General features: G+C 27.4%; 1 protein-coding gene across 1 annotated transcript; it reads left to right on the top strand.

Moving 5' to 3' along the window:
- The first annotated feature begins 13,243 nt into the window (after nucleotides 1–13,243).
- Nucleotides 13,244–14,076, top strand: LOC136083045 (uncharacterized). The gene is made up of 2 exons (XM_065802454.1): nucleotides 13,244–13,394; nucleotides 13,442–14,076. The coding sequence occupies exons 1-2, from the start codon at nucleotides 13,244–13,246 to the stop codon at nucleotides 14,074–14,076; spliced, it is 786 nt and encodes a 261-aa protein (XP_065658526.1).
- Nucleotides 14,077–15,451: the final 1,375 nt, after the last annotated feature.

The raw sequence follows: 15,451 nt of genomic DNA, 5'->3' as shown, positions 1-15,451 counted from the left end.
AAAACAAACATTTGTCTCGCTTACCCAATTAGAAATTGGTGTATATGATGCTGTTGCTTACTTAAATATTGGAGCAAAAGCATCATTTGATATTTTTAAAAAACTGAACATGGAACTAGGCTTTCATATGATTGCACATATGATTGCAGGATGCAAAGTATTACTAATAATAAAAGAAAAAGAAATGTTGAATATCGAATAAACCCTGATAATAAGTCAAGACGGCAATTTTTACGCACCAAAAAGTTGAAAAAAATGACAAAATAATTGAAAAAGATGGAGACCTGTACGTTTCTGGTGGATTTTGATAATTTGGATTATTATTTTTACCTATTTTATGAATAAAATATTACTGTATTTAATGTTTTACTTTAATCGAGTTTTTCTCAGAATAGCTATTTGTGGACGCCGGCCAATATATTTGGAGAACGGTATGATATTTTTTAATGAAATTTTCATGAAGTGTTGTCCGTATTATACTCTATGATATGAATGGAATGGATTTTATTTAAATTTAAAAAAAAAAGTTTTGGCTTAATAAAATGATAAAAAATTTGACCTTAAACTTCGGTCGTCCTGTTGTGGTGATAAGAAAAAGTTATGAAGAATCTGTTCCCCTCATATCATAGACCTGCCTTATAACAACACTATGGTTCAGTATAGAAAGGTGGAAATGACTCAATTTCTTTGTATTTTGGCCGGCGTAAAGTCAGTTTTTGGTCATTTTAGGGGTATTTTGTGGTTACCATGGCAAAAATATGGATTTTCAAAAAAAAAGTTAGTCCATTATTCTTAATTTAATATAAGCATGTTAGCAATAATCACTTTTTGTAAAAATACTTAGATTTAAAATCAGAGGGGGTACCCCCTTAATAGATTTTAGAGTTTTATCAAGTTCAAGATTAGTTGTGTCTTGAACTTGTATGGCTTTATCAAACCGTGTACATAGTCTTCTACCTAAAAAAAAAAAATGCAAAAAAATAGCAAAATTGACAATTTATAATCATTATAAATGAAATCCGTTAAATTCAAATTAAACTTTTTTATAGGCTAGTCAGATTCAAGTTTTAATATATAATTTTGACATAAGTTATGAAAATCAAAGATAAATGCACCACAATACATTTTTCATTGTTAATTTGCGCTTTATAAAAGTTTGTTTTCTCATTAACATTCGTTAATGGCAAATTTTAATGTAATGTTGTAGGTAACAGTCTCTTTTTATTTCAATGTTTTGAATAAGCAATAATTTCTTCTGAATAAACTCGTCTTATATTTTATACTCGTCTTAGGTATCATTGTCATTACCAGATAATGATGATGATACTTCTAAGATGAATTGAAAAATCACCTAATGCATCAATTGAGTATTGGGCACAATGAAGTAAGCCAAGTGATATTGTATCAGCTCTATGACTAGAAGTTTGCTCTTTAGTTATCTTTGAAAATCGCCTAAGGGCAGACCATAGACGTTCCATAACCTCACCATCTGAAATACCAACACCAACAGTTAATTAAGGTGAATATTGCAACTAAATATAGAAAATAACATTAAAAGTAGTAACAATCAATATTATATTTACACTTAGTACATAACTTTCCAAAAATAGTAAATGTATTTCCAGAATAATAAATTTACTATCAGCCATTATTGATGGCCGATAATATTATTCAACATAAATTATATTATTACATATTGTTTACCATGTTTACCTGGCAAGCAGATCTATGACCATACACATGAAAAGAAGGAATACAAAACGAAATGTATTTGTCAAGGATACTACTTTCTCTTTTCTATAATTAATAGAACAACTATAACAGGAAAAATTTTACAAATTGAAGTTGTAACAATGTTACCCATTACTTATATACTCAACATTATCATGTTGCTTATGTAATCTTCTACATGTTACATTAATGCAAACTAATATATATATATAATACAAATCAGACTAATTATTATCATAGTCAGTAAATTTAAAAGATTTTAATTTTAAAATATAATTGCGAAAAATGTTACTTTAAGATGTTTAAATAGGACGCATGCAATGTCATACATAACCACAATCTTAAAATCACCTCTAACTTCACCAACTATTTGGTTTATCAAATAAACTGCATTAGCTAAACCAAAAGTAAAAATTGTTCCACAAATTTATTTGTGAGATTGTAGTAGCAAATCTTATAAGCACTTTTTAAAATATAAAACAGAAAACTATTTTAATCAAAACCTTTCACCAGCCTTAAGATTTAAAAACTTTCGTGGTATTTCATGTCTACAAGCACAACCGAACTCACCAGTTTCATCAAGTTTTGAATTAGCTTTTTTAGTTCTTAGTGAGCTTATTGCTTTGAAATCATTACATGCCTAAAGTGTGAAAAAATTATCAATTGCAAGTAAGTTAAGAAAAAAATTATTATATATATATTTAAATTTAGCTTTATTATTAACAAGAGTTTGGAGTAATCTTGTTATTTATAGATATATATAGTAGAATGATTAAAAAAACTTTTTTGTATATAAAAAAAGGCATTCTCTAACATCTAAATGTGTTCTATATAATAAACTAGAAATAGAAAATATATGTTAAAAATATATATATTTGAACATTAAAAAAAATCATGAAAATTTCAAAAATAATAACCATTTTGTCTAACAGTTGTTATTTTAGATTTAGTTATCTAAAAACTAATTTCATTTTTTTATTTTCTGAACTAAAAATTTTTCAATGAATTTTTGAAATTTTTAGAATGTTTTGCAAAAAAACTTTAAATTATAACAAATCTATATCTAACAAATTATATATATATATATATATATATATATATATATATATATATATATATATATATATATATATATATATATATATATATATATATATATATATATATATATATATCTTCTATTGAAAGTTTAGAGTTGTATTTATAAACAAATTGATCAACAGCTGACTGATCCAACAAACAATGATTTTTAAGCACTGGGTCATTATGACTTTTTCCAGGGGAAAACTTTCTCACCAATCCATACAACGCATCAAAAGACAAAACTAATGTACCAGACTCCTAAAAATTTAATATGTTGTTACGACAAAAAATTTTATATAAAATTTTTCTGAGAAGAAATTTCTTTATATGCACATACGACAATTAATTTTTTTTTTACTCTGGGACACGCTGGGCATAAAGATGGATCAGGAAAGTCTTCAAATCTTGCCTTGAAAGTTTTCATATCGTTTTTAAACAAAAGATAAGTTAAAAAAACATTCACCAGTTATCATTTTATATATTGTGTCAACCTTTAAAAATAAAAAAACAAAAAAATATATTTCAATAAAATTTTTACTGGTACATTTTGATATAAATTTTTTAAATTTAAATCCACTTTTTTGTGATAAACATAATCAAAAATCATATAACCATGATATAATCATTTCCTTTTGATTTAGTAAACAGTGCTTTACAAAATGACTTTACTGCAACATTTCCATCTAGAAATAAAGCTTCCATTAAATCCATTAGCTCATAGCTGAATGCCGCAGCTGGGTTTACAGGAGAACTAGGCCATAAACTATTTTCCAATAAAATATCCACAATATTTGGTGAGCACAAACATTCAGCAACATATGACTCATGTTGTCTACCTATCATTATGTTTTGAAATGAACAAATATATATATGACAATAACTTAGAAGAAAGATTAAATTAAAATTTTAAACCATAAACAAGAATAGTACCTGAACAATCAAAGACTACTAGCTGTTTATTCAAAAAGTTTACGCATTCACAAGAAAAGGATTTAATGACTCTTTGGGCACCATTATATAGCTGAAAATATCCAGCCTGAAAATAGTTGTATTATTTATCTATTTCATAATATATTTGAAAAATATGTTGCAATAAAGTTATATTAAAAATAGTCATGCTGTAAAAAAGTATTGTTTTTAAAAAATTTGAAATATACTGTGATAAAGTAAATATTTCAAATCTATTAATCACATGTAAATAAAATAACATCATTATAATGAGATACCTCTGAGCACCAAACACAAGCTTTATGGAAAAGATAAAGTTTTTGATGAAAAAACTCCCAACAATCACGACAATACCAAAAAAAAAGACAATCTGGACACTGAATATATTTTTCTTAAGGTTCATTTTTATTACATATACAACAAGGTATATTTGGCAAAGATTTAGAATTTATATCAACTGGATTATCAATGAATTCTGATATCAAATGTCAAACAGATGAATTTTTTAATTTCAAAGTGATGGCTCGTTTTTTTAAATTTTCCCAATTTTCAGCTTTCTTTCTGGCTATATCATCATATGGAATTTGAGTTCTTTTTTTAAACGACTTGTCCACGACAATATCATTTTCGTCATTGTGTTCAAATTTATTAAACGCCCCATTTTCATCATTGTCTGCTAAAAAAAGACATTATATACTATAGTAATAATATAAACTATATACTAAGTCAAACTTACATTGTAAAAATTACTATAATTATATATATATATATATATATATATATATATATATATATATATATATTATATATATATATATATATATATATATATATATATATATATATATATATATATATATATATATATATATATATATATATATATATATAACCCCCAGAATTAGGAAAACTGAGGTCGGCAATAATTTGCCGACCTCAATCTTTTTGAGGTCGGCATCAGATCGGCAAAAATTATTTGATATAAAGGTCTAACCATAAAACATAGAAACGAGGTCGGCAATTTTGTGCCAACCTCAAATACTTTCAGATTGGCAATTTTGTGCCGACCCTAATTCCGACTTTTATATATATATATATATATATATATATATATATATATATATATATATATATATATATATATATATATATATATATATATATATATATATATATATATATATATATATGCATAATATATATATATATATATATATATATATATATATATGCATATATATATATATATATATATATATATATATATATATATATATATATATATATATATATATAAATATATATCTCTTCCTCATGATCCAGCAATGGTGAAACTTAAAGTAGAAGATAAAAGTTAGATAAGTGTTTTTTACCAATTTATTATTGCTCTGTTCTTTAAGAACATTGAGCACTCTATTTGTAAAATACACTAACATAATTTACATATTTATATATATATATCTATATAATATATATATATATATATATATATTTAATATATATATATATATATATATATATATATATATATATATATATATATATATATATATTGATATATATATATATATGTATATATATATATATATATTTAAATAAATATATATACACATATATATGTATTTTTTTTGTATTTTACCGCCACAAGGCCGAGAAGGCCACTACAGATGAGGAGGCTACTTGTGGTTATAACCCTCTCTCAACTCTATAACTCTGAAACAAGTTGAGCGCAGCATGTATATATATATGTATATATACATTTATATATATATACATTTATATATATATACATTTATATATATATACATTTATGTATATATATTTTTTTGTTAATTTACCTCCCCAAGGCCCTGAAGGCCACTACAGACGAGGAGGCTACTTAATTGAGGTTATAACCCTCTCTCAACTCTATAACTCCGAAACACGAAACTTGACGAACAAGGCCGCTGCGTGGAGAAACAAGTTGAGCGCGGTACTACCAGGGACGTGGTGGGGATCGAACTCCGAACCTCTTGCTTATGAAGTGAACGCTCTACCACTACACCACGACCGCATATATACACACACACATATCTATAGATATTTAATATATTTAGATAAGTGTTTTTTACTAATTTATGTATATAAATATATATATATATATATATTTATATATATATATATATATAGATACCTTCATTTGCATCTGTTTTATACGCGTTTTTTTTTTGACATTGCTTTAAAAAGATTCTAGTTTTTCTACCTGCATTAAATTGTGCCATAACCAATTTTATTTTTCATAAATTATTATTGAGTTAAAGTGTTATATGCGTATTTCATGTGATGCTGTATCACATGTTAAGTCTAATTTTTAAAATCGTTTCCTTGTGCTTTGTAAAAATGTCCACTATTTTAAAGTGGACATTTTTACAAAGCACAAGGAAAGCCTCAAAGCTGCTTATTTTTTTTTCTAGTTGACCTAGGATTATAAATTTGGTATCAAAATTCATCATTAATTATCCCTGTACCGCACCTGGTAGTAAACACACTCTTTCAAAGTTTTTCTACATCTACCTCTACTTTTTTCTCCTGAAACTTTGACCCCTCCACATGCTGATAACCAGTATTCTGCATCCTTACGTTCTACATACCCAAACCATCTCAATCTTCCCTGAGGCACCCTATCAGATATACTAACTATGTCTAATCTTTTTCTTAGATCGTCACTGCTTTTCTTGTCTCTTAGAGTTACACCGCACATCCATCTAATCATCATCTTTTCTATTTTTTCCAAATGCTGAACATCGTCAACTTTCATTGCTCATGTTTCACTGTCATACTTCACAACACTCTGTACGTATATGCTGTATAACTTTCCTATAATTTTTAATGAAGTACCTCTTGCTGTTAAGAGTGGATATATATATATATATATATATATATATATATATATATATATATATATATATATATATATATATATATATATATATATATATATATATATATATATATATATATATATATATATATATATATATACATACATACATACATATCACGGCTGTTTTAGGCGAGCTTTACGGCTTCTTGTTATTTTTTGGAAAATATTCACGTAAGGGGTGTTACTAAAACCTTTATAACTTTTATAACATTAGAGATAATTTTGTTCCGTAAAAAGAATAAAAACACCAATAAAATGTTTTATCTGATGACATTTCACAAATATATTAAAAAACTTCTTTAATTTTAGAATAAACGCGTCAAGTGACGAACTTTGCTAAATTTTAGTAATTTTATGTTACTTTTTATCAAAAAAAATCAGAAAGAATATATTTTCGATATTTATTATTAAATGTACACATTGTTGGCTTATTTTAAAAAAAAAAAATCTTACTTAAACGTTTAAAGTTAACTAAAACAGATTGATTTTACGAAAATGTCGTTAAAGGGGGATAAACTGTTAAATGACTAGTTTTTGAAAATTGATACTATTAAATAAAACCAGACTTAAATTAAGAAATATTTAGCCTGAAAATTAAAAGCTTAAGCTTTTATAAAACTTTTTATTATGTGCACACAGTTCTAATAATATGGTGTGAGAATGTTAATAAATAAAGACTCACCAACTTTAATTCTTTTTGCGTGTTTAAATATACAAATAAAGTTTGAAATTGTTTCTATTCTTATAAAAAACTATTCTATAATCGGTTGGTCCATTGATAAGTTCTTTAAGTAGTATTTCTTTGTACACCCACTTGATACTAGACTCATACTTCATTTTAAACCAGAAGAACGGTTGCTGGACTCAATAACTTGTGACCATAACTTGTACTAATTCCTAGATTATATTTTTACACCAATTTATATGTTTGTAATTATACCAATAATATTTATTGACAAATAGATGAACAAGATATAATAGAATTAAACTTATCTCATGTTAGTTGATTACCTTCAAGAGAAAAAAACCGCCTAACTTTGTTAATTTTATAATTCAAAATTTGTCTCGCTAAAAAAGTTGTTTTCATAAAATTCATAATATTCTTGTTTGGGTCGTAAGGTATTAAGGTCACGTGATTGTTTAAAAATGTAAACAAAAATTTACGCATAAAACAATAAAAATTTGTTGCTAAACCAGCCAGTTTGATTACCATATTTTTTAACATAACTGGAGGTACATAAAATAATTTTTTGATTTTCATTTTTATAAAGAATTGAATTTTCAATAATTTGGTGCATATTACAAAAAAAATGGATTTACATTGTAAAGTGATAGAATGAAAAATAGAAATGCATTAAAAACTAACTTTTCTTACAAAAATGAGCAATATGCACCAAAATTTAGATAGAATAGACATTTATTGATAAGTGTTCCAAATTTTAACTATCAAACATATAGCTATGTCAGAATATCTTTGTTGGCCCAAGACAGGTTTTCCGTAAAAATCGTAAAAAACAGAAAAGTGATCCCAAATCTTTAGCATTATTTTAACAATATCATATTTTAGTCCGTTTAATGGAAATAAATATTTAACAAGGAAAGATAGTTCTTTTATATTTTTTTAATTTGAAGATGAAAGAATTTATAGATAAAAAAACTATTATTTTAAAGTTAGTGAATTTTTATACTTTTTACGTAGAAATACTTTTCTTTTTTTAAAACACAAAAATTCTTGTAACGTCAAGCTCTCTTTTATATTGAGTGAAACAGCCGTGATATATATATATATATATATATATATATATATATATATATATATATATATATATATATATATATATATATATATATATATATATATATATATATATATATATATATATATAAAATATATGCGCACATTTGTTGAACTATATATATATTCGTGTTGAACTATATACAAACAAGCTTGTATATACAGGCTTAGGCAGAATGATGCAACAATAAAATCTTTCTAAGAATGATGCAATACTAAAGCTTTCTTATTATTCTCTGAGCATCGATGTAGTATCATATAATTATTAAATGATACTACATCGATGTTCAGAGAATAATAAGAAGCTTTGAGCTTTGGTTTATTATAATAATAAACCAAAGCTCAAAGAATTATGAGAGAACTACAAATTTTCTTTCTTCATGAAAAGTCCTATAATACAGAAACTGTAGTGAAGCAAGAGAGACTTGTAGTGAAACTGCAAAGGGTACCAAAGGTTACCTTTAAGTTAAATGTATACCTAAAAGTTACCAGTAACCTTTGCAATTTATGCATTGTATAAATTATACATAATATGTATAAATACCGGAGAATTCTGTTAAGGCTTGACTTTCGATATTTTTTGAATTATGCCAACTTTTAGTAACCTTTCGTTTGTTTTTGCCAACAACATTTATTGTAGTTTTTCTTCGAGCTCTAAAGCTCCGCACACTTATAGACGCCATTTAAATAACTTAATACGAAATTTATTATTTGTTATTTACTCCATAATATATAACTCGATGACATCGAAAAATATTGGCACACATATGACGGTGTTGCAAATACATGGTTGATGAGATCGGAATACACGGTTTCGTTTTATTTCGATGAGATCCACAAATTTTACTTAAGATCGGGTGCCTTTTTTCTACAGAATATTCAATATATAAAAAAAATTAAAATACTTCAAAAAGTTTCAATATTTCCAAGTTTCTTCGCCTGAAGCATATATATATGACTGTTTATAGATATTTTCTATTATTAGTTTTGTACTTACTTATTTATCACAATCTTTGTATTGAATGGGTTTCAAAGTAATTAAAGGGGTTTTTTGACGAAGCATTACGTTTCACCAATCAACGGTAGCAGTACTTGCTGAGAAAACAGGCCTTATAATTTATTTAATTTTTATATACTTTTATTGATTTTTTGAATAAATTATTGTAATATTTTGTCAAAAAATAATAATAACTGCAAACTAAATATATCATTACACAGTTATGAAGATAATAGCGACTTGTTTATAACTTTAGGTTATGTTCTTCATAGATATATGTTATCTTAATAAGACGGAGTGTAGAGGAAAAATATGTAATTTAATTAGACTAGGAGTAGAGGAAAACTATATTAGAAAATTATATTATGCTACGTTTTCTTTTTTGGTTATACTATATTTTAGGTTTTGCAAGAAAACTAAAAGTTCAATCATGAAATAAAAGTTCAACTTCTATTATATTAAGGAAAAGCTTTACACACACCTTTGATGCTTAGTTATGTATAGTATTTTAAGAGTAAAATTATTAGAAATTGTCGAAATAAAAGAAACCAGGCATGGTGAGATATTCCGAACTGTCGCCGAATTGAAAGAGTTGAGCCCAGGTGAGCTGAAATAAATTGTTGTCAAAATAAGAGAGATGCGGTTAAGTGAGCTGAAATAAATTTTTGTAAAATTAAAGGATAAAATGCTAGGCGAGAACTCAGTAAGGATAAATGCACTTCGTAGCAAGAACTAATATTACTATAAAGAGTAACTACCTCGGGGGATTAAACAATATTTGTCAGTATTGTAGTGCGAAGACGTTTTTTAAACAAAACTCATTTTTGTGCTGTTATTCAGGAAAAGTTGTATTACCTCATCTTTCTCGATATCCACTATTTTTGATTTAATGACAGAGAACCATGTTGATCAACTTGTCATTAAAACATTTTTTAAACACATAAGGAGGTATTATTTCTCTTTATCTTTTGCATCCTTCACAGCCAAAATAGCTTGTCCCCCAAAATAGTGGCCATTACGGTTTTAGGGTATATAGGTAAATTTTACATAGTGTTAGAAAATTAAGGCCTGATGTAGATTTTCTACACACATATTGTCAGTTAAATATATTTTATCCTAATGCAGCAGTGTCATTCAGAATAGAGCAGGCTAGTAATGACAGTAGTATAAATGAATTAATGCAACTCTTAGAAACTTTAAATAATCAAGAAAAACCCATTTGTTTTTGCATTTAAATACAAAGCAGAAGTAGAGGATGAAAAATGGTGATTGCATAATCAACTGGAGCACTGTGTTACTTTGTCCCAGTATTAAGGTTATAGGTTTGCTGATAGACAAAATGTTAGGCCTTAATAGAAACTAATTAGTCGTTTTCTAGTTTATGTTAAATTAACGCTGCTACTGCCGTTACTCATTCGTGCATGTTTGATACTGAGTTTTTAAAAAAAGATTTGTTACACTTGACAATATAATATTTAACTTTATATTTTCGAACACGCAATAAAGTATTCTCAAATCTTTATTATCTCTTTTATAATCTGTTAATATCTGTTGAATCAGTTATAATATCTTAAACCTTTCTGTTAGACAATAGTTTGATGCAATTATAAACTCTATGGTAATGGAATAAATATTTTAATTTAGTAAAATAACTTGTTATATGATATTTTAATGTGTGTTATTTGATATGTGTTTATAAAAAATTACGTTTGACTTTTATACAAAAAAAGCTGATTAAGATGCCTATAAACGGTTTTAAATAAATATTTTCAAATAGCTATGAAAAAAGTTATAAAAGTTATATGTTATTAAAATTGTTAAACAAGTGGTTCTCCAAATAATTTATTTTAATTGCGCTTTGCTTGAAATACGTAATAAGTATCTTAAGGCGTTTTGAAAAAAACCGCTTCAGAATATAGTTAAAAAGTTCTCTTTCACTTCAACTAATCAATTTATTACGTTAAGTATAAGTAAGTACAATAAGTTAGTAGATTTACTTATATATAATATTTAATAGATATATACACTTATATTTGACTTGCTGTACTCATTTATAATTGATTCCAGGCACTCCGGAAGGGCCGGAGGGCAAGGGTGGCAAACCAAACCATAAGGACACTTGCCAAAATATCAAAATAATATTTTACCATATATATATAATTTAATATAAATAAACCTTTAAAATAACCCTACCGTTCTCCAAAAAATACATAAGAAGTGCCTCTTTTTCTACTACTTTTAGTTTTACAAATCGCCTGTTCAGTGAAATTAACACTGAAGGTTAAAACATACCATTAAATAGTCTATTAAATAAATCAACTCTTTCTTAGCTACTTTCTAGATACCATTAGTACATTTCATCCTATGCCACTCTTAGCTTTACATTAATCTCACATTATGATGTCGATAGAAGCTTGGTGTAGAAAAGTTTCATTAGTTTTCGTGTTTGTTTATTGGCCACTTTTGCAGCTGGTATGGCATTGAAAATATCTGCAATTGCTGCCACTCTGGAAACACTGTATTTTTATTATTGCAATAAAATTGTACAGAGTAATAACTGTAGGTAGCCCCTTTAGTAGTTCCATGATGTAAACATTATTAAAAAATTAGTATTCCAAATAAAGGCGGTTGGAAATCTTGGTTATTCACCGATGAAATCCAAACTTCTTCTATATTTTTTACATACTGTTAACCCATCCTGTTCAAATCTCTCACTCAAATTGTTCTGAATAGCATCAATTGCTTCAAAAAAAGATTTACTTTGTTTTTTTCTGATTTGACAGGATCAGTCTTTGCCCCGACCAATGTAAGCTTTTTGGTAATTACTTATTCGCATAATGTTTTAGGTATTACTCTTTGTCTCTGCGTATCTTCGGTTTCAAGCTCATTGTCTTGCTTGATTTCATGTAATAGTTTTGTCGCCTTTAAAGTTCTATTAAATTCCTTATTTTATCTAAGTTGTGCAAATCTCTGAGATGCATTTCAAATGCAGAGTACTGCGACATGACCTGTCAGATTAACTTCTTGTTACTGTTTCAATAGATTCTGTAGAATAGCAAATAATGCAAGAATGCTTTGCAGTTTTAAAAGTGTTTTTACTGATGAAAACAGAGATAATGAACCTTTAATTTGTGCTGTTCTTTTTGCAGAAATAGTCTTGTAACTCATGCAATATATTTATTTGGATTCGCTCGAAAAAGGGAACATAAATTTTACATTGGATATACCCTAACAATCGGATAAAGTGACTAGACCAGTAGTCGGGAACCTGCGGCTCTTTTGTTGAAGAAATGTGGCTCTCATATAGATTTACAGTATTAAAAATTTTAAATATTCTTTTATGAGTCTATTTCTTCCAAATTTTCAAAAATGAAGGAGAAAACTAATCATTTTTGAAATTTTTTTGTACATGTTTTTATGTACTATATGTCGATTTACCAATTTTTTCAAAAATAAAAAAGAAACATATCGTTGATGCGATGGTGCTTTGAATGCAAAGTACAAAAGCAAAAATTTATTTGAACAATTATTCGAGTTTAAATTATATATAACAAACTTATTTTAATTGTTATTTATTTTGACTTTCAATTATTTAAATATATTTTGTAATTGTAATTTAATTTTAACTTTTTGATATATTAAGACTGGTTAATAAGTTTGAATACTGAAGCTAAAATAAATAATAAGTTAATTATTATTTATTTTAGCTTTAGTATTCAATTTTATCTTTTAATTTTAATTAACGCATTAAAACTGATAGATCATAATGAGCACCAAAAAACGAAAAGTTGCGGATGAAAATAGAAGATTTAATAAACTATGGACTGAAAAATATGCAGTTATAGAAAGTGATGGTGATCCTCGATGTTTAATATGTTCTGTGAAATATGAAGAATTTGCCCAAATATATCCCGAAGGTGAATGCAGAAAAAAGCTATTAATAAATTGTAACGAAAACAATTAGTTCAACAAAATTGCTTTTCAAATTATATTCATTCCGGATCGATCACAACTGAAGCAAGCTTTGCATTATCATTGCAAATTGCAAAAGATGGTAAACCATTTATAGCTGGTAAGTTTTTGAAGGATTACATGTATACTGTTTCTGGAATTCTATATAATGATTTTAAAAACAAAGATTTAATACTATCAAAGATTAAAGATATACCACTCTCGGCAAGAACCGTAAAGAAACGAATTTTGAATATTGCAGAAGAGATTTCAAACATGAAAATAGAAGATATTAAAACGGCTGAATTTTTGTCCCTCGCTACTGATGAATCTGTAAATGTCACTGGTATATCTCAATGTTGCGAGAGGGTCAAATACTTAACAGCTTTCGGTGTACAAGAGGAACTTCTCAAATTGCTGCCTATGAAGGGACAAACGAGAGGGGAAGATATCGCAGAATCAGTTTTGAAATGTTTGGAAACAAAAAATATAAACATTGAGCGGATAGTATCCGTTGCAGCTGATGGAGCACCTGCTATGATTGCAAAAAACAAAGGCTTTATCAAACTATTTTCTTGTCATATTTCTCATGAAATTATTTCATTTCATTGTATCTTATATAAGGAAGCTTTGCTTGCAAAATTTTAGGAGCAATACCACAGCTGAAAAATGTAATGGAAGTCATTGTGCCAATAATAAATTTCATCCGAGCAAAATCGTTAAATCACAGAATCTTTACAGAATTATTAGAAGAAATGGATTTTATACATAAAGAACTAGTTACATTCACAGCTGTACGTCGGTTGTCAAGAAGAAAAACTTTAAAACGACTTTCTGAATGCTTAAGTGAAATAACTATATTTTTAGCTGTTAAAAATTATAAAGAAAAACATTGCAAACTGTTAAAGAATTCAGAATGGCTGCAAAATTTTTACTTTTTACTTGATATGACGGAACATTTTAATTAACTTAATCTGAAGATGCAAGGAAAAGGAAATATATCTGCTCAGCTACTGGAAGAATAGGGGTCATCCAAAAATGATGTCAGTATTTTTTCTCAATTTTTCGACTCCGACGCTCTAAAAGGATACCGTATTCTAAAAGGATATCTAATTAGAGTAAAGTAAGAGCTTCTAATAGTCCGACAACAAGAACGGTTTTCACATTTCACAATTTGAGTAAAATATTGACTTGTACGAAGATAATCTGCAATCCAACGTTGATCTTGTAATAAAAGACTTCTTGACTCTAGCTCTGATTAGTTTAGATCAATACACTCTGCAATGGTTGGATAACCGTCAATTTGTAGATCAGACCAAATATCAGCCAAAGCCTGTCCAGCAAAATCAAAGTTCTGTTTTTCTAAATTTTCATCTATTGTCCGGCCTGATTTAAACAGTATGTTGGTTACAATAGGTTAAAAATTACATTAATATTTTAACAAATTAACTTTTGTCAATGTAATTACTTTGAGAATCAAGATGAAATCCGTAATGTTCGTACGGAAGGATCACCCCAGATAATTCTTTACTTAGAGGTGCCATTTGTCGCTCAGCTATGTTGAATGCACTGCGGCCTGGATCGTTCATCATGATGAAAAGGGCGTCAAGGTTATTCTTCAAGAAATGGTGAATCCCGATTTCAATTACTTTCTGGTAATTGAAATCGGGATTCACCATTTCTTGAAGAATAACCTTGACGCTCAACGATAGGCTCAACCATATTAGTTTGAGAATTTCTGGTAATAGAATCGAATTCTTTGATATCCAAGAGCCGCTCAAAGTCTAATCCATGAGCAAAGGGGGTTGAGGATGCGTGCTTTCCTGATCAAACAGCAATGTAGGCAGGTCCAGAATAAGTAACAGCATCTGTTTTTCAGAGATCATCTTTTTTGATTGTAATTCCGGCATATACAGATGGTATAAGCTTGTGTTTAGCAGCCTCGACCGAGCCATGGCCCGGGAGAGTTACCCGGTACTCCAAAAGCATCAACAACGGTGCCTGTTTTTTGGCTGCTGTGATT

The sequence above is a fragment of the Hydra vulgaris genome, chromosome 08 (assembly GCF_038396675.1).
Source record: "Hydra vulgaris chromosome 08, alternate assembly HydraT2T_AEP".
NCBI lineage: Eukaryota > Metazoa > Cnidaria > Hydrozoa > Anthoathecata > Hydridae > Hydra > Hydra vulgaris.
This window is presented reverse-complemented; position numbering and strand designations above follow the sequence as displayed.